We start from the raw sequence: 25,169 nt of genomic DNA, 5'->3' as shown, positions 1-25,169 counted from the left end.
AGACCCGTATCAGACTTTCGTAGTTAAGAAACACCAACTTGCCCAACTCGGACCAAGCACTCGCAGTTTCAGGTTTGCAGAGGAATACCCAATTGCCCACACCTGCGCTTATGAAAGGAGCGAAGACCAGCTCCGCCCACCAGGGGTGGTCCCAAGTCTCCAGGTCTCACCTGTCACATTATATTCCAAACACGAATCCAGAGAATTTGTCTAACTTAGACTTTGAGACTGGTTTCGTCATCATATCTGCTACCATTGACTCAGTTGGACAGTAATCAATGAGCACTTTTCTTTCATGTACAGCTGACCTTATAAAATGATATTTCACATCAATGTGTTTACGTCTTTGTCTGTTCACTGGATTTTTTGACAAAGCGATTGTTCCTTGATTGTCCTCCAAAATCATAGGTATTTCATACTCAAACTCATCAAGATCTTGAATCAAATAAGTCAAATACATACATTCCTGAATTGTTGCTGCTAATGCCATGTATTCGGCTTCACAAGTTGATAATGCTGTAGTTGTCTGCTTTTTGGTTTTCCATGATATCAAAGGACCATTTTCATTTAGGCTTACACAATAACCTGTCATACTGCGTCTATCAGAAACATCGGATGCCCAATCTGCATCACTGTATGCTTGTAGACCCAGTTTTCCACTTGAACATTTCCTAAAACACAGTTCTCTCCCTCGACTACCTTTTAAATACCTCAAAACATGTTTCACTGCTGTCCAATCATCAACAGTTGGCGCATTGAAATATTGTGACAGTTTGCTGACAACATAGCTTAAATCAGGTCGCGTACAATGGCTCAGATAGATAAGACATCCTACCGCTTCACGATATCTCCTCACATCTGGTAATGTCTCGAATTTATCAGAATGAGTCCATTTCTGTTCACAGGGTGTTAACCGTGGCTTACAGTTTTGCATGTTAAATCTCTTTAAAATGTTCTCAATATATACTTTCTGTGACATTGTGACACATTCTTTTTCTTGAAGAAAATCTATTCCTAGAAAATGGTTAAGCTTCCCCAGATCTTTCATTTGGAATTTAGAAGAGAGCATTTCTTTCACACCTGAAAGCACATTTTCATTATTAGCTGCAATAAGTAAATCATCCACCCACACTATGATGATTACTTTTTCACTTTCAGTGACTTTTGAATACACACAATGATCAGCAATATTTTGTCTAAATCCACAACTGCTTAAATAGTCATGTAAGGTTTGATTCCAGTTACGACCCGATTGCTTCAGCCCATAAAGTGATTTCTTTAGTCTATACACCAGTTTATTAGTCTCACTTGATTCTATCTCAAAACCTTCTGGTTGTTGTATATATATTTCTTCATTTATTGGTGCATGTAGATAGGCGGTTTTTACATCCATCTGGTGAACCAACATATCATCCTGAACCACTTTCTGCATCAAAACTCTCACACTCGATAAGTTAGCAGTCTGTGAAAAAGTCTCCTCATAATCAACTCCTTTCGTTTGACTAAAACCTTTAGCCACAAATCGAGCTTTATATCTGTCTGATCCGTCTGAGTTCTTTTTAACGGCATAAACCCATTTACCCCCCACTGCTTTCTTTCCCTCTGGTAAGGTGGTTAAAGTAAATGTGTCATTCTCCTTAAGGGATTGAATTTCTTCATTCATCGCTCTTTCCCATTCTTTTGACTTGCTTGACACAATAGCTTCGCTAAATGATGTGGGTATTTCACACAACAATCTGTAGCAATAATCGACACTAGTTTGCATCTGTTCATTTTCACACTCTTTCACATCCGTGATATAGTCACTCAAATAATCAGGTCTCTTTCTAATTCTGGATGGATAACGTGTAGCTCCAGCATCTACTTTATCATCAATTTTAACCTCAGACTCAGTTTGACTGCTTTCACTACCATCCTGAACATCCTCATCCTTCGTCTGTTTGGACCCACCATCTTTTCTGGATTCATAAACCTCATCTTCACACATCTGATCACTCTGTGTTTGTTGATCCATTGTCACGGGATTTAGTATTTTTATCAATCTGTGCTTTTCAACTTTCCCGGTTTTTGGGAAATAGATCAAATATGCTGGACTGTTTTTGTCATATCCCAAGAAAACACCTTTGTCGCATCTTGGATCCAGTTTTCCCCTATTTTGTTTATAAGCATAGCAGAATGATCCGAATTTCTTCATTCTAGAAAGATCAGGTCTTTTTCCAGTTAACATCTTATACGCTGTCTGACCTGTGCGTTTGTTAAAACACCAGTTCCGAATCACTCCCGCGGTTTGTACTGCATATGGCCATAAAGACTTTGGCAATTCGCTCTCAACTAACATGCATCTCGCCATGTCAAAAAGTGTACGCCAGTTCCTCTCTGCTGTTCCATTTTGATGAGGCGAATATGGCGCCGAAGTTTCCTGCCTAATGCCGTGTCTACTTAACAAATCTCTGAACTGTCTACTTGTAAATTCAGTTCCATTATCAGAACGAATGCACTTGATTTTCCCATACGATGCCACCTCTGCAATAAATCTTTCAGTTGCCTGAGTTGTATCACTTTTGTGTTTCAGATTATATACAAATGTTGCACCTGAATAATCATCAACAAACGACAAAACGTACTTAAACCCTTCTTTAGAGTTTGGCGTAATCGGACCAGCTAAATCCGTATGTACCAACTCTAATGCTGTCCTGGCCTTTTCATCAGGTTCTCGGTTCCTAGTTTGGATAAACTTCCCTTGTATACAGGCTTCACATTGCATATTTTTGTTGATTTTACCCTTAATGTCCATTCCATCGACGACATTTTGCAAATTTTGAACATCCTCATAATTACAGTGTCCTAGGATTTCATGCCACGTTTGCATATCAAAACATCCATTACATTTCTCCTCAAACTCTTGCACAGTATTTATAAAGAACAGTCTCTCATGTTCACATATAGGGAATTTTGTTCCATCAACATGTTTAAGAAAACTGTCCCCATGTTTGAAAACCACAGTGGCTCCGTTACTAGTAGCTGCTTTTACTGACAAAATGTCCTGTGGAAACGATGGAATGTAGAGTGCTTGTTTCAATGTTACCTTGTGACTTCGTCCTTTACTGTCAATCATACTTATCTCAGCATCTCCTCGCCGCTTTGCAGCTCCTCTGCTCCGCCTTCCGTCAGCCAACTCTACACAATGAGCCTCGGGTCGAAATGTATCATCAAAAGTCTTAAAACTCTCGAGCTTCGTAAAGATATGTGACGTCGCTCCCGTATCCACCAGTAGCTGATTGTTCAGCATCTCCTGGCCGCCATCCGGGACCCTCTGGGGTTCGGAGCCCGTCTTGAACGCGTAGTCCTTCTCCACAACCCCTCTCGCTTCATCCCGTCTCAGCTTCCTTCTACAGGTCGCATCTTTGTGTGTACTACTCCGGCAAAAACTGCACCATACTCTGGATCGGCACGTTCTTGCAGTGTGTCCCTTTAGTCCACATTTAAAACACACAATCTCATTATTCTTTGATCTTCGGTCGTCTGCTCGCCATAAAGTAGAATCCTGGTCTAATTGCACTTTTGTCCTCATTACGTTGTCATCTGTTACAGCCGCACGCATTCTCTCGGTTTCTTCATAACTTCTGAGTTTTACTTTAAACTCTGAGAATGTGATTTTTGCTTCGCTCTGTGTAACGTGCACGATCAGGGGTTTAAATGTCTCTGGTAGTCCTTTCATTATCATTGCGATCAGAAGTCCATCAGTTAATTGCTCACCCACATTTTTCAACGCTGTGATAATTGCTTCTGCTCAGATAATATAGTCCGTCACACTTTCATTCCTTTCATTTGTGAGAGAAGTAAGTTCGGTGTACAGACTTATAATCCGTGGCTTGCCCACTCCTGCATAATGACCTCTCAAGATTCTTAGAGCTTTCCGTCCGTCATCAACTGCATCTCTCATAACTAATGATAAACTTTTGTCATCTAGAAAGTGTATCAACTCTGCATATGCTTCTGCATTTTTGTCATCATCTTCACCTTCGGCTTCTTCATCACCCTCAACCTTCAAGATGACATCTTTCAAACCTTGTAGTCTGAGATGACCAAGGAACTTCGTTTCCCATATCTCATATTTCCTTTCATCTCCATCAAACTGCAAACGGGAATATCGACTACCCGACTCTGCCGTGCGTCTGCTCATGATGCACAAAATCGCTTACTCACTTAATCGTGCCAAACTTTTAACACCTGCCGGTAACTTGCGGTTACAGGAAACGCTGCCCTTCCTTTGGCAGTTACAGGACCTCCTCTTTACTGCTGTCTGGGCCCATAACCTGTTAGCAGAGCTGCCCTGTGCAGCATTTATGGCATAATACTTTTGAGGGAGAATAAAAAGTCGACACATACATCTCATTCCTGACGGAGGACTCTACCACAACCCCTCTCCAGTCCATTCACAGAGTCATTGCATGGTAAGACACGTATAGGATGTGGGCGGGGCCTTTTACCGTCATTTTATTGAGACACAAAGTACAAACACCTGTGGACACATAATCCAACACAAGTTCTGTTACGTCTCCAGATATCAGTTGGTGTGCTCAAGACATTTTCATTCCGGTAAGTTCTAAATATGTTCACATCACACTTTATAGCTGAATAATATCATCGTTGGTGGTCTCGGAAGTTATAGAAATTGCGATCAAACATCGAATGGAGTGACTTGATTGGTTGATGTAAAGACAATAAATGAAATGAGACAGGAAGGACACAAATTGGCGTTAATAATTTGCCCGATTATCAAAGTGTTAATTTGCATGTACTTTACAATTACGGGCATATAATATGATAACGATATTTTAGCAGTTCAATGATAAATGTATAACATTAATTATGGTGGGGGGTGGAAAATGGCTATTTCACTCGATGCACTCCAGCTGACTTACTTTGACGACGTACTCAGAGTTTGGCGGCTTGAAAATAGCCAAATCTTGCACCCAGCCATTTGTAAATTGGATGTGCGCCTCCAGTGACTTGTAATTACGAAACTGGTTCGCTGTGTAAGCGCTTACTCCACAAACAAGATACGTGAAGCTATCGGGGTAGGACAGTGGCGGTAAGTCATCTGGGTCTTTACTCCACTGCCGTGTTTCATATGGGTCCAGATTTGCGATGCACTCTATGTGTTCCGTTCCGTTTTCTTTTGAGCTGCTTTTAAGCATGTTTCTTGTCGTCGTCGTTCACAACACAGTGTGTTTGTTTTGATTCGTAGACCCCGAAAATGGAGCTGCGCTCCCACAATGCATTGCGGCGTGACGTCAACTCCAAAGCCCTATAGTCTCGTCTCTGTCCTCTGTGCTGGATCTAAGGTTGACATTGACCGCAACCCACGTTAAACCAGCAGTTGGAACAACGCTGCATTACAACACATTCTATACAAAAACACACCGGTCCCGCCCTCTAGCTGCCATCAGCCTAACTACACTGACCGGCTGCATTAACATCTACTGTACAATGCAATTACACCACAAACACCAGTAGGCGGTAGGTGAAGTGTCTTGCCCAAGGACACAACGACCAGGGGATCGAACTGGCAACCTTCCGGTGTTGAACATCCTACACAGGAGTACTTTGATTATCTTAGCCCGCTGTTAGCTTTCGAGTAAAGGATGCCACTCTTGAACTCTCAGTACTTGATCTCTCTCCCTCAACAAACCTCACATTCTAAGCTAAATGTTGCTTCTTCCTGATGTTGACCGACCTCGGGGAGGACGATATCCCCCCTGTCTTGGCGTCCTGACTCCTCCTTGCCGTAGCACATGTGTTATACCTCATCACCATGAGAGATGGATGCAGAGGCTCAAGCAGGACTTGAACTTGTGACTCTCACTCTAAAGGTATAGAGTCTTACCACTACACTATCCAGCTGATATCGACATGAACATCAATATATATATATCACATCTTGTATTTAAAAAAAAAGAAGAAGAAGAATAAATACTTAAAAAAAGTAATTCAGCTATTTTTGTTTGCAGCTATTTTCTTTTTAAAGGTGTTTCAAACTATTTACAGCTCAATCAGCTGTTCTGCATCATTGTTCTGACACACACAACAAAACTATTGACTACACTACACACTGATTATGGCGCAAATCTCTCACAGTGAGGGTGTTTTTGGTTTTGTTTTTGCTCACAGGCTTTCGAGCGTTTCCTTATAAAACAATGTTTTTACCGTTTCTTCCTGCAGTAAATATAAACAACGATCAACACAACTTAAAAACTGATATAAAGTCCACACTTTTCCCATCAGTTGTTCCGTCTGTCCTGCTCACGTCTGTCCTGCTCACGTCTCCAATGGTTGTACACGTTGTCATTAACGTGTCATAGCCTGTCAACCACGTTGGTTAGCTGCGTATATACGAATGTGAATCGCATCATTGGCTGGACTATGGGATACGGTGGCATCGTTCTGATCCCATATGGGAGCAGCCAGTCACTGACTCACACTGCAAAACAGAATTGTTAAAGTTTTAATTTCAATTCAGGTTAGATTTTTTTTGTGTGCAACGCAGATGTTCTGTGTGCAGAGACGTGCCAGCAGTGCGCACGTGCACAGCTTAGAGGCAACATTGCATACATACATAGAGCTCGATCTGGGTACTGGATTATATCTTCTTTCTTCATGACTACTGCTCACTGAATCATGGACTGTATTCACACAATCGTTAAACAATCATTTTAACAGATTAACAGATCCAGATTAGCACCGACTCCCAAGAGTTCATCTTTAGATCGGGTCTCGTCCCGTCTCTGGCAGCATCTACACACTGACCCACATAAATCCTTTAACAAATAAACCCAGTAACCAAGCAGAAGCCGTCCTTCATGGAGGCCCGTGCTGTAAGTCCCCTCAATGAGTCTCTGCAGCATAAGGAGAGTCACTGCTGCTCCTCTTCCTCTTTCCGCTCTCTCCATCATCGTATCCGTCCGTCTGTCCAGTGTCTGTGGTTTGGTGAGAACGGGGAGTTTCTGGAAATTTCTGTGCAGGTGCCAGCACCTGTCTGACAGTCACATTCACTCTGGAGCTCTGGATGTACCTGGAGCAGACAGCCCATTCCTCCTCGGACACCGGCTCCACCACGGAGCCTTCCTGTGGTGGGGGGGTCTGGATGCTTCCCCCCGTCTCTAATGCCAGACGCCCCGGAGGTGCGGGGAGGATTCGTGGGACTGCGTGGTACAGAAGGCGGCTGGGCCCTGACATCACCATCACGTCCCCACTGTTCATGAGCATGGCTGTGGGGGGGTCCTGTCTGTGGGGGCCGCCCAGGAGAAAGATGGCTGACTGACCAAAACTGTAAAGACAACACGGAAAAACAGGGAATTCAAACATGTCCTTCGCATAACGACGGTGAAAAAACAAGCGTCCCACCTAAACGACAGCAGCGGTCGAGTGTGGTCCAGCTCCGACTCGTCCACGTGGATTCCCAGAGAAGAGTCTGATCGGTAATAGTTGAGGATTCCCGCTTCCGAGATAAAGCCAGGGAAGCCGCAGGCAGCTGTCACGTGAGCGGAGAGGAGGTGGAGGTCACGTGGGAAAGGAGTGTGACTGCTGGGAGAGTACGTCTGCAAACAGGAGGGGAGGAGTGAGATGAAGAGAAAGGGCGCCACAACAGACCGTGGCAAACGTTTGCTCTGAAACCGTCCCCGCCTGTGCTGCTGGAGGAGCAGCAGCGAAGAGGTGAAGCAGATGCTCACCTTTGTGTCCCAGTTGTAATGATAGCCCAGCGTGACCCAGCGCAGCCTCTCCAGGAGAGTTCTCGTTTTCCAGCCGCAGAAGATCTGCGGATCAAAGTTTTACATGTTGTGTTATTTCTTAAATCTGTAGATCTGGAACATATCGCATTGTTAAATAGTCTGGTCTGTTACTGTACTGGAGCAACTGTAACCACATAATTTCCTTAGGGATCAGTAAAGTATGCTGATGAAATAGGTTAAAGAGGAAGACGAGGGCACACAGTTTGTTCAAAGATCCGACAGCAGCTGAGCTCCCCAAACCTGCAAACAACAGCAGACTTTAAAACAGCGCCACCTGGTGGCACTGAATTCATTAGACACTGCAGCAGTCGAGGATTTTCAGTAATTAAATACTTGAGTTGCTTTTTCTTGCATAAAATAGGAAACACAGGCTCCGAGGTTTTGTTTGCACTCTCATAAACACTAACCCTTCCTCACTTTTTCACTTCACTCTCAGCTTTCACAGCAGAAGGTCACAAAAAGCAGCTGCTCGACACCAACGATGGCAATACGAACATCAGGTTAAAGAAACAATCTGCGCTCCTGTCAACATCAGCGGAACGTCAGGCGAATGTCAGAATTGTCGGGGGAACATCAGAGGAACATTTGGGAAAAATCTGAGGAACATTGGAGAAATGTTCGAGGAACATTGGGGGAAGATCAGAGGAATGTTAGAGGAATGTTGGGGGAGAAAAAGCGGCATTTTAAACTGGGTCATTTGCATAATTTGAGGATTTGGAAGAAGCGAAACGGTTTGAAAATCAGCTGTAAACTCAGAGCTCTGATGGTCTTTAGCCATGCTCAGACCGCCACCTCCAAACACGCACACATGACCAGGCGCAGATACACCTGAGCAGCTGGTGGCTGTGGTGGTGTCGCAGTGACCCCTGCTGGTAGTAGACTGTTTACCTTCATCGGGAGGTCGAGCTCCTCCTGCTGTGACCTGTGCAGCACGTACCTGTACACACCTGTGAGTCTCACCTCAGGCTGTGCACACTCTGTCCCCAGATGTCCTGAGTCTCTAAGGGGGACATGTGCTTGTCCAGGTTGCAGATGTTTGGTTTCTGAGGGTAAATCTTCAGACACTGTTGGAGCCAGAACGGCTGCGTGCCGCGCAGGAACGGATCGGAGATGAAGATGAACCCTGGATGAGGAAGAGCGCAGAATCATCATCATCATCATCATCGTGCACCCAGAGCACTAAACTCGGTCCAGTTCATGGGCCATCTTCAGATGAAGCATTTGTTACCGGCTTCATCTGAAGCCGGTAACAAAGACATAAAGCAGCTCGTGTGTTCAGCAGCAGGCCACAGCAGAGTGAATGCAGAGCATCGTCTTCATCCAGCGAGTCCTCGCTGGATGAAGACGATGCTGACATTACGTTCCCAGTGGACAGCCAATCAGAACTGTCCATTACAGTCGAGACCATTCTACTGAGCTAAACTAAAAACACTTCAGTTCCTGAAACATGGAAAAATGAGACCAACTCTCAGTAACCTGCCTCAGAGCCGGCTTCTCCCTACGCTTTACCTCACAGTACGAGGCGCCGCGAGGCAACTGTCGCTGTTATTTGGTTCTTTACAGCCGGACTGAATTGAACCAGACCGCACGCATCCAAACTTTATTTAAACTCTGACGTGAGCGTGTACCTGGGTGTCCTCGCAGGCCGAAGGCTCGCCACTCTCTGACGGGCTGTAATCCGACTCTAGTGGCTTCCACATCGCTCACCGCGGCGGCGTCGAGGTTAACTGGAACAATCTACACACACACACACACACACACACACACACACACACACACACACATCATTAGCAGACGTCAGGGTTGTAAAATCATTTTCGCTCAGGTGCTGTCTGCACCTGTTCTTCAGCAGACCTGAACCAGTCAGGTGACACCCAGTCCACTGTGACGTCAGTCAGGTGGATTCAGGTGATCTGCAGATTCAGACTGTTCGTGTTTGAACTCTGACCCTCACACCTGTCTGCTGCTTCGACCACCTTCTAACTTCCCGCTGTGACACACAGTTATCGGTATGATCGATGAAATGATCGATCCAGGTGAGTTTGATTTACACGAAAACCAGATCAGAAATGAAAGTGGACAGGTGAGGGCAGATGGAGGTAACCTGTGGAACTGTTCACTTTGTTGGTCAGAGAAGTCAAACTTCAAACTGACCCATGAAAAAGAACAAGGAGAAAGATGGCTGCTAAACGCCGGGAGCGCGCTTTGCTCTCACCTGTTCACCGGGCGCACACATGGAAAAGTCGATGACGTCGCTAAGGTCCGGCGGGGGGTTCCTTCTCCTGTAAAACTTGAATATCTTCCGAAACGAATCCTCTCCACCCTCCACCATGGAGGCTGCCATCTTAGCCATGACGTCACTGTCTTGCATGCCCTGCTCCGGAAGTAAAAACTAACAAAAATGAAAGAACAAAACAAACAAACAGAGTTTTAAACAGTTAACAGCGCGAGCGGGGAGAGACAAACTGTAACATGTTTCAATGTCACTGTGCACGCGGGTCACGGTGCTCAATCACGTGATCGAAGCTGCATTTACTGAACCTCGGAAATAATTTTTTCTTAAAAATGATTTTATTCAGAGCCTTGATCAGGAATAAGAAACAGATTACAAATAAAATGCAGACACATCGAAATATTGGTTAAAAGGATTTGAGAGAAAAACGGAAGAACAACCAACTCTGAAAAATAAATTTGCTCAAAGTTAGGCTTGAAAGAATTCACATATTTAAACTCCTGCACCCACCAATCAGACGCTGTTTAATCGCTCTCAGGTCCCAGCTGGCCCTGAACGCACCATTACGTCACAGGTCAGAGGGAGCAACATGGCAAGAAGGGGTTTTTTTTTTTTTTTGGTTTTTTTTTAACTTTATTTATGTCAGGGTCCTGGGTCTGAGCAACCCAGGATCCCTGAGCAGTTATGAATTATATTATTATTGTTATTATTATATGTATTTTAGTGTTGCTGCTGCTCTCCTCCATGATTGTAGATGCCCGAAGCCACACACCTGCCGCTGATCAGGGCTCGTCGGGGGAGCTACTTAGGAGAGTCTTGGAGCTCCCACCGATGCGGGAGGACGATCTGATTTCCTCGTGTCAGCATTGTTCCCACATCATCATAATTAATGTTGTTCCAGGTTCAACATGGCAAGTGACCAATCACCTTCTTGTGACGTCATTCCTTTGCGACTTCGAAATACCCGCCTTCGAGTATTTCGAAATACAAGTGAAGAAGCGAGAAACCGCCGCCTGTCCGCCGAATTTGAAGTCAATTTAGGATACTTTCCTTTAATAAACGGTAAGCATTATACATATGTTCCTCACTTGGCTTGCTGTTTGTTTGCTAGTGATAGGCTACTTGACGACAGCATTAGCTAACCAGTGTTCTCTAGACCAGCGTTCCCCAACTTTTTGGGTGTTTCGTGGTCCGGGGGTTGGGTCAGGCAAAATTGCAGTAGCTTCCCTGATCATTTTACAAACATAAGTGAAGAGAATCTGGACTAAAAGGCCTAGACTTATGGTTGTGTGCTGAATCTATGAATCAAACTATCACCTGGAAACATAATTAACTGGTCCATAGCTGTGAAACTGGACATGAGTTCTTGATTCTATGGAGATTAACAGTAATCCAGAAATTTACAAATTTGTCCTGGTACATCGCGTAAATGTTGTCCCAGGGACATCGCGTAAATGTTGTCCCAGGGACATCGCGTAAATGTTGTCCCTGGGACATCGCGTAAATGTTGTCCCTGGGACATCGCGTAAATGTTGTCCCTGGGACATCGCGTAAATACTTGTGTCAAGCCAGCCTCCAATTCGAGACTTGCAGTCAAGCCAGCCTCCAGTTTGTTTTACGTTCCCTGTGTATTCAAAGTATTACGGGAATGGATGTGGAAACCGGATTTCAAAATAAAAGCCAACTTCGAGTGAATTAACAGATATGTTAAGAACATAATAACATATAATTTAGGCTTATTTTTTTTTTACAAACTCTAATGTTAGATCTATATGACACAGCCTTGTACCCTAATTGTGCCCTGTCACTATCAAGGCCATCTTATTTTGGATTTCAAAGTAAAAGCCCTGTGAATCTTCATTTTTGAACTACTCTTTCAATGACTTAATAATGCTCTTAAAAGCAAAAGTCGTATTTCCAAATACTATTTGAACTTTATATCAACACTTTCCAACCACAGTCTTTTTACAGTGATACCATATCAATATCAAGTCAGTCTGATTTTGCCTTTCATAGTAATGGCCCTTTGAAATTGTCCATAATTGACTTAATCTTCTAACGATTCAAAATGCTCTAAAATGAAAAATTCTTGTTTCCACAGGGTAATTCCACCTTAGCCATATAGATTGTTTATATAATGGACTTTGTTCATTTGTTTTTTGTTTGTTTATTTCTTCTTCTTCTTCTTCTTCTTCTTCTTCTTCTTCTTCTTCTTCTTCTTCTTCTTCTTCTTGCACGTGTGTTGTTCAAAGTCTGGTTGTGGCATCTGTATCTTCTGTGAGAGTAAGTCACAATATAACTAAACAATGTTTAAAGTGAAAAATGTTTTCGTAATTTTGCCTTTGCACACCAGGACTGTGTAATTAAAGTGGACGTTTCAAGATCCAGTTTTTACACAAAACTATTTTAGACATAACTGTGTCGTATTGTGGGGATTTTGATATAGTGCTGTTTATATCATTCTTCTTTATGTAACAGCACAGCAGAGGGAAAGGAGTTGTGCAGCATAGTAGGTGGCTATACAGGAGGAGCAATAGAAGTAGCCAGTGAAGAATGTCATCAGGGAAAGCATCAGGCAGCGAATGACAAAGGAAAAGTTCCTAAGGGAGAGAACATCTGCAGCAAATCGACAAGTAACAGTGAGATAGGAAGACTGACAGTCAGAGATGAAGGTACACAGACTGAAAGAGATGAAGGTACACAGACTGAAGACAACGAAAAAGAAGCAGAAGTATACAGCACAAGTCTGAGTACAGATAATGCTGCTGCTGATGATGTTGACAGGATCGATGCAGATGCAGAATTTCAAACTGATTCAGAAGGAACTAGTACAGTTTACAGAGTGCATGGTCGCTTATCTGTACCAAAAAAGAAAACCTACACAATAACAGAAGACGAGATCAAGCGCAGAATCAACGCAGAGAACATGTCAGTTCATGTTTTCAGAGGTTTGATTGGGGTAGGTATACATTTCGTGATTTTGATGTCACCTGAAATAAATCCGGGTTACTCGTATCAATGAAGTGACAATGTGGCTGGAAGTTGTGCATTTGCTGCAACATATACACAATTACACCATGTAAACAAAAGCATTTAACTTTGTGCGCGTGTGTGTGTCTCTCTCTGCTCTTTTGGTGTTTGCACTTTTTCTTTTTTAGGGCCGTAAAGCCAAACTGCCCGCAATGATTCTTGACAGGCCTAAGAAGGCCAAAACTAAAGTAACAGTGTTTAGTGTTCTGAGTGAAGAGGAGGCTGGGGAGCTAGCCCTCGGGTTTGCCGGAAGATTGGCCTGAGATGTCACAACAGACATGGTCTGTAAAGGCATCGACCATTCAAGTGCTGATATGACAAAGTAAGTTAGTAAAACAGTATGAAAGTTGTATTTTTTTGGTATTATTTGTCATTTCCCTGTATTTGGGTTATTGGTGTAACATTGTTAATCTTACTTTCTAATAACAGACAGACTCTTCTCAAAATCCAACACAACCTTAAACAGGAACTGACTGATTCCTCAACCTTCAGTTTGCTGACACACACCTTTGGCCCCGCTGCACTGGATTCTGTCATTTCATTCCTGTGTGAAAAACTTGATCTTGTCTCTTAAATAATGAAACCTTTTGTGACTTTTGTTTGTTCTGTAAATCAGAATCTTGAAAATTGTTCATTGTTGTTCTAAGTTTGTGTTAACTATTTGGCAAAAATGATTGGTTCCTAATCCAAACAGCATAATGACTGTTCTAACACACATCTTAAAAATGCTACAAAGAAAGAAAATTATCACAGATGTTTCAATATGAATGTAATTGTGTCACACTCGGTTTGTAGTAGCTTTCCTGTTTTATTTTGAGTTTTGGTATGTTTACACTGTTATTTTTATTTCCCGTGTGTTCGTCTTCCCTTATTAGTTTTACTGTATTTAGTTAGTCTGATTTAATAACTTATAATTATTTACTTTCCAGTGTGTATATATGCTCCTCGTTTGGATTATTGTTTGAGTTCTGCCTGTCTTTTCTATTAAAGATTTGGACTTTTGGACTATTAGTGGACCTCGTAGGTTTTTATTCTGTTCAATTGGTAATTGACTGGGTTTAATTTAGTGGCCTGGAAAACAGGCCGGAGGGGGTCTGGTCATTTTAACCCCCTAAGACCCGAAATCTTCCATGGCATGCATTTTTAATTTCTCTTTGATATTTGGGCCGATTGGAACCCGATGAATGTAAAAAGAAAGAATTACCAGGTTTTGTTTTTTTTTTACCTAATTTTTGTTTCTGAGAAAAATGAGAGCCACATGAGGACATTCATTTGAAATTTCGATAGAACAGTTGCAGTATAATGTCCTCGTAACTGTATATCAGGCGCTTGTTGATCAAGATTTAGTATTTTGGTCTAAATAACCCAAAATGTGATGTCCACATGTGTGGACGCCAGGCTGGAGTAAAGTGTTAGAGCTATTTATACCTATGTAAACTTTTATACACTGGTTTTTACCTGTCTTGTTTCAGAAAGGTTTAAAAGGGTAATGTCCACAGTTTGTTTGTTTATTTGTTTGAATTCCACATTTTATTAAAGTAATTGAGCTTGAACACAGAAAAAACTGAATCAAATAATCATAAAATCAAATCACTTGCACTATACTGAAGTCTAATCTACTCTGAGCTAATGCCGGTTTCCAACACTAATGATCGGGTGAAGGAGAGAGATGAGGGTGTGCACGGCCACTGGTGCTCTTATCCCTGTTCTTTGTGATACAATCCAACAGGAAAGCAGTCAAACCCTTGGACATTAGCCAAGTTAACGTTCACAAATATATACACACAGAGGAACTCTGAGCCCCAATGTCAGCATTAGCACAAACATGCCACTTCATACCAAATCTCAGTGTGAGGTCAGGTGTTAGTCTCATTCCATTATTCTGGCTATATTTTTACTCATTACTATTAAACTTATACTTAAGACTAACTATTAACAAAATCACACCCCAATAACTCTGTTATTACACTTTGTATTTAATCATAAAAAGGCTGGATGTTGAAACCTTTTACTTCTATTTTGTATGAGCTGGGGGTTCTCAACAGCTGATACTCTATGTCCAAAAAGTGACAGGTATCGTTTTATGGAGCAAAAAACTTAAGAGCGCATATTTTATAAATAATACCAACAATTACAAATGCAGACCTTTAATAGTAATAAGTAATCCTTTATTTATAATGCATAGCAATATAAAAATAGTAACATATGAAAATATTACAATGGGCACAGATGAATTTGTATCAAAAACAGCAACCAAGCCAAAGTAATGAATAACACACATAAATAACAACTGCTTGAGAGAGCAAACAATTTCTTTTCATCTGTTCCTTGGCAGAAAGTTAAGACAGCTATTCAGCTTTAGGTTTCAATAAACAGAAGTAATGGATGCAGTCCCTTTGAAATGTCACACAAAAGTCTACTTGTGCATATACTTAGCTTTAACTCTTCTCTTTTTTGTTTTGTATTCCAAAAGGTTTTCATTTTCTCCAGAGGATGTCTCTCTTTCAGTGGTTATCGACTGTTCACATTCATTTTCACAGACTGTTGGAATGTCGATGCTGGCCGAACGTTTCTTGCTAGAATACAATGGCCTAATTTTGCGTGCATTATCTGTCGTCTTTATTTCGTACTGGCATATACTTTTGCCTACTTGTTTTGTTTTTAAGACATTTGTATGCAGTTCATCTATCATTGCAGTAATACCCTCTGGAATGAATGCCCACTGTTTAACTGTGTCTAAAACAGCATTTAGTTTTCCAACCGCATCTTCTGTGCATTTTTTGTCTGTGCTTTCAACTACAGGAGTGTCATTCAAAGTTGATAGAGGACTTTTCAGAGAGTTTTTCATTTGTTTAAAATGGCTACAAGCCACCTTCAGGCAAGCACATGTGTTATAGTGAGAGAACGTACAACAAGTGCACTGAAGTGTTTCAGCCGATGCAAAAAAACACAGATTTCCAAACAAACTTGGCATTTTTATCACTTTCAAGTCCTCACAGTGTACAAAGTAATGCCTTTCTTTCACTGCAATTCTTGCCAAGGTAGAAATGTCTGTTTCCATGTTTGGATAGATGTCATTGTCAACCTCTGCTAATTTTGCAAGTAACACTAGATGCTTGCAAAGAAGTCCTCGTAAGCCATATGTACAGTTGCAGTAGGACTCAACAGGGCAGACATCATACACTATGTCTTCTCTTGACTCAGATGGGACTTGATATGCATTAACTCCATGGCTGTTCTGGACTGTAATTTTAAGAGCCCAACCACTTTCCATCAGTCTTGAAGCAGAGTCTGAAACTTGAGACAAGGTGTCAGCAAACCTGTTTTTCATGTGGTCCACATCTTGCAGGGTTTTTATGACTGAGAAGTAGTCGTCGGCCTTCCCTAGGAGCACTTCAATCAGATCATCTAGACGCCTATTCGTGTAGCCAGATAAAAACTGGTATTTCAGGCGGTGGAAAAATCTGAACAAAAGTTATTTGAAATGATTAGTAACTGTAATTGAAGGAATTTAAAGTTTTAATCAAGACTGTATTATTTTTAAAAAAAATTGGAATACCTATTGCACACGTCTTTTATAAAGGAATGCTCTGTGCCGGTTTAGCTGATTTAGGCAAATCCACCTACTCTGTTTTTTGTTGTGATAACATAAAAAACGCTGCTAGAATTTAAAGGATTTGCCTAAAACCTGTTCTGGCAATGACATGAAGAACCTACTCAGTTTAGCCTCTTGGACTAAAGCATAATATCTTTTTTTCAGCAATACAATCGAATGAGGTCAAAATAATAAATCATACCTTTCAATCACATTGTTTGTTTCAGAACGAGCGTGACTGAAGCGACGGCCGTAGTCACACCACATGTGGCCAATGCCTTCCCAGTGCTTCTGAAAATACTGGCACACCAAAGGGTATTGCTTAAATGTCTGGCAGAACTCTGCTGATGTGGCTTTAAAGTCGTCCTCCTAAGAGAATTGGATGCAACAGAATATATTTCAATCCATTTAACAGACCTATTGAAATCTTTAATATTATGTATTGAAGCCCTTTTCCTTTTATTGAATAACATTAAGAATTTTAAGTTATTAATAATATGTCGTGTTTTTGTATTAAGAAGCAATTATTTCTTCCCTTACAATGGCTAAGAAGGAACACTAAACCTATAAGCATATTTGGTTTCAGCATCTGTCTGTGAAAGAATCCCACTCACAAGTTCTACTGCACAGTGGGTGACACAATGATGGTCTGCACAGCTTAAGTACTTGTTTTGATAAGCAAGATAAGAAGCCAGTTTTAGAAATTGTTTCAAAAATCTATTTTGTATATCTCTGTAACTTCTTTTAGCAACTTAAAGTTATTATGCTCATAGTGTAATCAAGAAATCAAAATGTGAAATAGACAAATTACACTTACAGATGTGCAAGCTTTCAGCTTACAAAAGAAAGAAATGATTTCATTTCTCTTTTGGGTGTTAGAAAGCCCATGGACCCCGGACTCTGATTTTGAAAGCCATCGATTAACAGCCTGTGAATGTAAGAGAAAAAAAGTTAATCTGGAGAGAGAGACAGAGGAGCAGCTGTACAAAAAGCATAAAAGAAAGCTGACGTCCAAAAATAACTTTGTCACTCACTGGACAAGAGGACCTGTGCATTACAGAAATCAACCAGGCAAACATATTTTTAAATGTCAAAAAGAGCTTTGAGAAGCAGCCACCAGAAGATGAGTGCACTGTGGTCTTAAATGAATGGACAAAGTCACTCAACATTTTATCCCTTTATATTCATTAACCTGAGTAGGTGAATATCACAATGAGGCAAATCATAACAACAGGACCCTGTTGTAAAAATGTGTTTCAGGTGCATCTTAGACAACGTGAAAAGAAAACAATGTGGTTTACCTGCAAGACATGGTACCAGCATAGAAGGATAGCTGACTCTGGAAAAACCTTCTGCAAAGCATTTATTTCCGCAAAGTCTTTGTCAACCATAAATGCTCTACAGAAAAAAAGAAAACACTAAATGAGATTAAACAGTATGAAAATGTTTTTGCTATCTCAAAGCACCACTTCAATGCCAAATTAAACATTTCAACTCACAAGTAGATATATAAAATACTGCATACAGCCTATAGGAATAACTTTAACAACTGGAAAGGAAAGTTTTTTGCAGCCCATGCTGCAGCTATAGCATTAGATTCTGGCATGTTATAACTTTTTTGAAAAGGAATTATTTCAAAATTAATAGCTGTCAATGTATTTTTAACCTCAGGGAAGTTGGGAAATGCTCACAAACTATTCCAAGAACAGTTTCCAGGGTTTTCTGACTTTCGTTGCTGACAATAGCATAGGCCACAGGGACTCCATGCCCATGATCATCTCTTACAACAAGTGTGAATAAGGGAAATGAATACTGGTTAACGCAGTGCGTGGTGTCAACAAATACTAACTGTTTTGCACAGTTCTCCATGTTTGATTTCATTACAGGTGTCTGCAAAACAATCATTAGTTCTTGGTCAGATGTGTATGGTTGATAGAAGAGAACATGTTCTTGATGTTTTCCATTAAGTAAGGTATGTACACTTTGACTGTCTCCACAGTTAAAGTGCTTCTTCCTCATCATGCAGGTTCTAACACTGTCAATGTCACGTGGTGTGACAAAATGCTCTCTGTTGTGAAGATCTCTGTGTCCATGTTCTTTGGCCCATTTACGACATTCAGTTAGTATGATGGCTGGCTTAGTTCCAAGGGAAAGCAGTTCCTCAATCTTCCTCCTCAAATCACTGGAAATATTGTTGAAATGTGCGTCTTTTGGGTCCGAAGGATCATGCCCATCATGCTTATCATATGTACGCTGCACGATGACTGTGTGGTCTTTCCAACATTTGAGTACTTTAAATGAAACATAGGCCTTACAGCCCACTGCTCTGTAGCTGTTTCGACTTTTTTCCCCAGCTCTGATGCAGTTGAATTTGTAATAGTCTCTTTTCCTGTCTTTACCTGAGGCAACATTTAAACATTTATAATGTCCATGAAGGGTTAATGAGTTCAATTTTTCTAACACAACACTGAATGGGTCCTCCTGGCATTGTGACACATGCACACAAAGTTGTGTGTCTTTTCCAGTTCTTTTTTTTTTTTTTCGTCATTCAGAACACTTCTTCTAATTATATCGTCCATTTCTGGTGGAAAAATAACGAAGTTTTAATTAGTCAATATTCATTAATTCATTTTAACTTGTTTTGGTGTTTTTTTTGCAATACAATGTAAATATTAAAAAAAAAAAAGATATATATATATATCTATCAAACAGGGGCTAAAAGAAGCTAAACTTTCATATGGTATGTCTCTGGCAACTTTAACATGATGTCCCGGGGACAACATTTACGCGATGTCCCGGGGACAACATTTACGCGATGTCCCGGGGACAACATTTACGCGATGTCCCGGGGACAACATTTACGCGATGTCCCGGGGACAACATTTACGCGATGTACCAGGACAAATTTGTAAATTTCTGGATTACTGTTAATCTCCATAGAATCAAGAACTCATGTCCAGTTTCACAGCTATGGACCAGTTAATTATGTTTCCAGGTGATAGTTTGATTCATAGATTCAGCACACAACCATAAGTCTAGGCCTTTTAGTCCAGATTCTCTTCACTTATGTTTGTAAAATGATCAGGGAAGCTACTGCAATTTTGCCTGACCCAACCCCCGGACCACGAAACACCCAAAAAGTTGGGGAACGCTGGTCTAGAGAACACTGGTTAGCTAATGCTGTCGTCAAGTAGCCTATCACTAGCAAACAAACAGCAAGCCAAGTGAGGAACATATGTATAATGCTTACCGTTTATTAAAGGAAAGTATCCTAAATTGACTTCAAATTCGGCGGACAGGCGGCGGTTTCTCGCTTCTTCACTTGTATTTCGAAATACTCGAAGGCGGGTATTTCGAAGTCGCAAAGGAATGACGTCACAAGAAGGTGATTGGTCACTTGCCATGTTGAACCTGGAACAACATTAATTATGATGATGTGGGAACAATGCTGACACGAGGAAATCAGATCGTCCGATGCGGGATCATTGCATGAGACTCCACGTTAGTCGTCCTGGTTATTGAGTTAGTGTGTGTGCATGCCCGCAGTTGTATGTGTCCTGACGGCTGCGTCTTTTGTTTCCCGCAGGAGCAGCGTGGAAGACACGAGAGCAGCGAGCACCGGGGGGTGCTGACACGGGAGCGGAGAGAGCACAGAAACACGGACTATTCACGGGAGACACGACACGGGAGTCTGGGAGAACACGGGGATTTATTGTTACGTTGTTTCACTCTGTAAATAAACACTGTCTATACATCGAGCACCGCGCCTGGGTCCTCCTTCCCCACTCCTTCCACGGTGTGCCATGCCATACCGTGACAATTTAACAAACAATGAGTATACAACATACGAACAGATGAAGTATACAAAACAACAACATGAACACAAAAAGCCAAGCGTAAAAGAAAAAGGTAACAATTATAAGAATACACGCAAAAATTCACATACATATATTGTTTTGAGAGCCTTTTGGTTGGTGGAGTCTGATATTGATTGTAAGTACTGTAACTACAGGGGTCCAACAAAGAATGGCCACGCATCATACTGATGTCTTCGGAAATTAATTTCTCTCTCTCTCTCACTCTTATTGTCTTCAGACACCGTGAAAACTGAAGAAACACAAAGTTTACAACTTAAATGTTTTGAGCTTATCAGTCTCTCATATCAGTGTCCATAAACAGTCTTGTGCAAGCAGAACAGAAAAAATGCACAATAATGGATATCATAAAAATGTCCTCTCATTACCAGTGTAGAACACATATGCAGCATTATACAAATAATATACATGAAACCATACCATGTGCGCCTCTTGGACAACATGCAGAATAACATTAACGCTGAGGCTGTAGATGCATCTGTAGCCATGTATCCATGCTAGCTCCACAATGCCATGGTTGTGCTCTCAACCAAACTCTGGTCATGTGACAATTACAAACTTTACCTCATACAAACTTTACAGCACTTTACATATTTAACGAACCCATATTTTGTAATCACATATTTTAGACATGTTTTTTAATTAATGTTACACTTTTATCATCTTATCTTATAAATAAATGAACTAAATTAAGCATGAATCTATCACAGAAACATGAAATAACCAACTTTATTTTAACTGTCTCAGGGACAGTTAGTCATCTTTAGAATTACTGAAGGATTCATGTAAAGATGCTGCTTTGATATGTGAAAATGGGACCCAGTTTCTATCCTTTTAATGAATGTGTTTCGTTTGGTGTACCAAGTAAGCCGCATGTATGTTAAAGTGTTCACGGAAAGGATATTGTTAAATGTCATAAGAATGGCCTTCACGCATATTTATATTGTTTTTTGTTTTTCTGTTAGTCTTCTCCTATTTCTTTTGTTTTCTTACTCAACATTTAAAGATGTTGTTGCACCAATGAGAGATTGTAAATGTGTGCAAAATGTAAATAAATTAAAAACAAAACAAACAAAAAAAAAAACTTCAACTTGCCATGCTCACACATCAACATGAGCGTGCATCTCCCTCAGGTGCACCGGTGGAACCAACATGCAGTACAATCGTTCCTACATGAGAATTTTCACAATAAATGACCTAATGGCATATAAAATATGCATAGTGCAAAACAAAATACATTAACTGAAAGTAAGGCAGTAAAAATTATTACACAGGGGAAAAAAAACACCTACACGTAAAATAATCACACCGTGACGCCTCTGCCTTTCTAACTGGAGGGACAGTAACTGCGTGTGTGTGTAAGCATGTAAAACCTGCAGACAGTCAGATTAACAGTATTTTGTCTCTATCTGCTATTCTGCAATTCATCTCATGTAAACAATAATGTGGCGCACAGTGTGAAGTGAAAAAAGGCACATACCTTTGACATTGCCTGTCAAACTCTGTATTCCTCGTCCACACGGAAACGCAAAAAATGAGTTTTAAAAAAATCTCAGTTTTCGGTGATTCGAAATGCCGTTTACGTGTGGATGAAAGGCCCATACACATAAACAGCTGCGTTTTCAAAAATACCCGTGTAGGTGCGGACGTAGCGTAAAAGAGTTAGTTTATTTTATTACTATCTGTAATTTATTCCAGATTACTTGTATTTGCTTAATTGTTTACTAAATGTTTGAGGTGTGAAATAAACCGGAAAATATAGGTGTGTGTGGTTGGAGGATGTGTTTGTGTGTGTGCGTTGGTACATGCGGGGGTGGGGCGCGCAAACATTTTTCCTGTAAAACAAAGGGGGGCCTAGCAAAAAAAGTTTGGGAACCACTGAGTGCCAGCACACCTGCCCAGGGTTGCCGACCCCTGGACTTGAGACATCGTAGACTTTGCGCTACCGGAGACATGACCTATGGTCCATGTCACAAAGGGCAGGAAAGACTTTTTAGAGGTAATATTGTGTCCAACTCACAGATGCTACGAGCTGATTAACTCTCCTTTTTAAATCAAATCAAATCAAAATTTATTTATATAGCACATATTAAAACAACAGTGTTGACCATAGTGCTTCACAGTCAGTAAAAGCATGAGACAGTTAAAACAAACAATAAAAGAGGACAACAAACAATAGGTAACAACACAACAAGCTAGACCAGCCAACTAGACAGAATCAAAAGCCAAAGTAAAAAGATAAGTTTTAAGACGTGATTTAAAAGACTGGATAGACTCGGCAGTACGAATATGAACAGGGAGGTTATTCCAGAGTCTGGGTGCCACGGATGCAAAGGCCCGGTCACCTCTCGACTTCATTCGAGTCCTAGGTTGTGCTAGGAGCCTGTGATTGGACGATCTAAGTGCTCTGTTGGGATTGTATAAGTGGAGTAGTTCAGAGAGATAGCTGGGTGCTAAATTATTTAGAATTTTAAAAGTGAACAAAAGAATTTTAAAATCTATGCGATATTTAACAGGGAGCCAATGTAATTTGGCTAAAATTGGAGTTATGTGTTCATGGATTCTCGTACCTGTTAAAAGACGCACAGCTGCATTTTGAATTAACTGAAGCCGGCAAAGAGAAGAGTGTTGGAGGCCCAAGTAGAGGGAGTTACAGTAGTCCAATCTGGATGTAATAAATGCGTGGATAAGCTTTTCAAGGTCCTTTAAAGGAAGGAACGGCTTTGCTTTGAAAATCTGACGCAACTGGTAAAAGTTGTTTTTTACCACAGTGGACACCTGTAACTTTAAAGTAACTTTAATTTAAAACACTTTTTAAATAATGACATTAATGGTAAAATGTTTATCAAGAACAATTTATTAATGAAAAGCAGGTATAACGTTGATAAACATTAGGAATCATATCAGTATTATTTGTGTGGTAGTTCCTCACAGTGACCACCGGAGGGCAGTGAACTCTTATTACAATCTATAGTCAACAGGACAAAAACACCACAGAGCAGTTTCTGTTCTACACACGTCTGTTCATCATCAAACACTCTGCATTAAAAGTATTTAATATGCTGTAAGCTAGAATATGATATCAAAAATAGTTTAATCACAAAGTAAATCGGAGATTTTAAAGTTTGTAATATTTGCAGATGACACAAATATACTGTGTGCAGGTGGGGAATTGCCACAGGTTTTGGAAATGATCACACAGGAATTAACGATATTAAAGAAGTGGTTTGATATAAATAAATTATCATTGAATCTCGATAAAACCAAATTTATGTTGTTTGGAAACCAAAAGAAAAACATCGAAGTAGAAATATGTGTTGACAATGTATATTTAGAAAGAGTAAATGAAATAAAATTTCTTGGGGTGATCATTGACCACAAGCTCTGTTGGAAGCCACACATTACTTATGTTCGGGGGAAATTGGCACGGGGCATTGCCGTCCTGGGAAAAGCAAAGCATATGTTGGATCAGAAAGCACTGCACATTTTATACTGTGCTTTACTACTGCCATATATGAGCTACTGTGTAGAGGTCTGGGGAAACACATACAAAAGTAACACACAAACAATAACTATAATACAGAAAAGGGCCATTAGATTAATAAATAATGTAGGGTACAGGGACCATACAAATGCACTCTTTGTCAAAATGCAAGCTATTAAATTCCAAGACTTGGTGAAGCTTAAAACAGCGCAAATAATGTATAAAGTCAGAAATAAATTGCTTCCCAAAGAAATCTGTAAATTGTTCATAGAAAGAGAAGGTGGGTATAACTTAAGAGGGAAATGGAATTTAAAAATACAAAGTGCTAGAACAACTTTAAGAACTATGTCAATCTCAATTTCAGGAGTTAAATTATGGAACAGTCTAACAGAAGAAATAAAAGACAGTCAAAACATAAAACAGTTTAAAGTAAAATATAAAAACCTAATTTTAAATAAGTATAAGAATGAAGAAAACGGGGTTAACCCAGGATGGTAATGTTGCTGGTAATGGTGTTGCGGTTCTTTTTTGGTTGTTTTTTTGTTTTGTTTTGGTTTGTTGTTTTTCCATAACTTGTGTATCTGCAAATATACACATTCTGTATTTTTCATATGAAAGAAACTATACTGTGGTGGGGCTTGCTAATTTCTTGTTTTTGATTTATGTATGTTATGTTTTGTTTTACTTCATATGTTTATATGTTTCATATGTTGTTTGTTTAATTTAAGACAAAAAAAAAATTAAATGAATGAGAGGTAAAACTTGAGGGGGTAGGGACAAATAAGTAAATACTTCAGCCTACTCCTTTTCAAACAAATAATGGAATGATATTTTGTAATGATTGTGAAGGCACATGTTTGAAATGTTTGAAATAAAAATGAACTGAACTGAACTGAACTGAACAAAGTAAATCAAACAAAAGAAGTTCAGATGATGATGTTTCTGGAGTAACTATCCCATCACCTGATCTGTAAAAGTGATGATGTCACAAAATCAGACAACGGATTAGAACAGAGCTCTTCTAGCAGCTTTTATCTGAATAATAACATCACATTTGTTCCTGTATTGATGTGATGATGAGAAGAAATGAGGCCTCTGATACATTTATCAGCTATAGTAGGATAATGGCTCAAATATGCAGCTGCAACATGATTTGGTT

At 40.4% G+C, this 25,169-nt stretch overlaps 2 protein-coding genes and 1 pseudogene across 5 annotated transcripts in view; all 3 read right to left on the bottom strand.

The window, feature by feature from the left end:
- Positions 1–4,441: 4,441 nt before the first annotated feature.
- Positions 4,442–21,207, bottom strand: LOC146646322 (nucleic acid dioxygenase ALKBH1-like; annotated as a pseudogene). Its single transcript, XR_014908736.1, has 7 exons — positions 20,947–21,207; positions 10,009–10,185; positions 9,422–9,530; positions 8,754–8,916; positions 7,734–7,817; positions 7,408–7,601; positions 4,442–7,330 (listed from the first exon to the last, which is right to left on the bottom strand). The product of XR_014908736.1 is annotated as a nucleic acid dioxygenase ALKBH1-like (transcript).
- On the bottom strand, positions 15,203–20,079 carry LOC146646323 (uncharacterized). 3 transcript variants are annotated; one of them, XM_085390946.1, is made up of 5 exons: positions 19,902–20,079; positions 17,953–18,049; positions 17,469–17,579; positions 16,854–17,020; positions 15,203–16,520 (listed from the first exon to the last, which is right to left on the bottom strand). In XM_085390946.1, exons 2-5 carry the CDS (start codon positions 18,040–18,042, stop codon positions 15,473–15,475), a joined length of 1,416 nt encoding a protein of 471 aa, XP_085247072.1. In that variant the 5' UTR covers positions 18,043–18,049; positions 19,902–20,079; the 3' UTR covers positions 15,203–15,472. The 3 variants fall into 3 exon arrangements, with proteins under 3 accessions (XP_085247072.1, XP_085247070.1, XP_085247071.1); XM_085390944.1 differs by lacking the exon at positions 19,902–20,079 and adding an exon at positions 18,318–18,763; XM_085390945.1 differs by lacking the exon at positions 19,902–20,079 and adding an exon at positions 18,501–18,763.
- A 3,892-nt stretch (positions 21,208–25,099) lies between the features above and the next one.
- Positions 25,100–25,169, bottom strand: part of LOC146646321 (interferon-inducible GTPase 5-like) — a 3,006-nt gene continuing 2,936 nt past the window's right edge. Inside the window, exon 3 of the mRNA XM_085391566.1 lies at positions 25,100–25,169. This exon is cut by the window's right edge and continues 714 nt beyond it. The gene's annotated coding sequence lies outside the window, so the exon portion shown is untranslated.

Source organism: Rhamphochromis longiceps, linkage group LG19 (genome assembly GCF_057381845.1).
Source record: "Rhamphochromis longiceps isolate RC_006_pf linkage group LG19, R_longiceps_female_GT1.1, whole genome shotgun sequence".
NCBI lineage: Eukaryota > Metazoa > Chordata > Actinopteri > Cichliformes > Cichlidae > Rhamphochromis > Rhamphochromis longiceps.
This window is presented reverse-complemented; position numbering and strand designations above follow the sequence as displayed.

Coding starts and splice junctions, on each gene's coding strand:
- LOC146646323 (XM_085390944.1), bottom strand. CDS start 18,673: ATGATGAGGAAGAAGCACTTTAACTGTGGAGACAGTCAAAGTGTACAT. Junction 18,050..18,317: donor CATTTCCCAACTTCCCTGAG/GTTAAAAATACA, acceptor TTTTTTCTGTAG/AGCATTTATGGTTGACAAAG. Junction 17,580..17,952: donor GCTGGTACCATGTCTTGCAG/GTAAACCACATT, acceptor TTACATTCACAG/GCTGTTAATCGATGGCTTTC.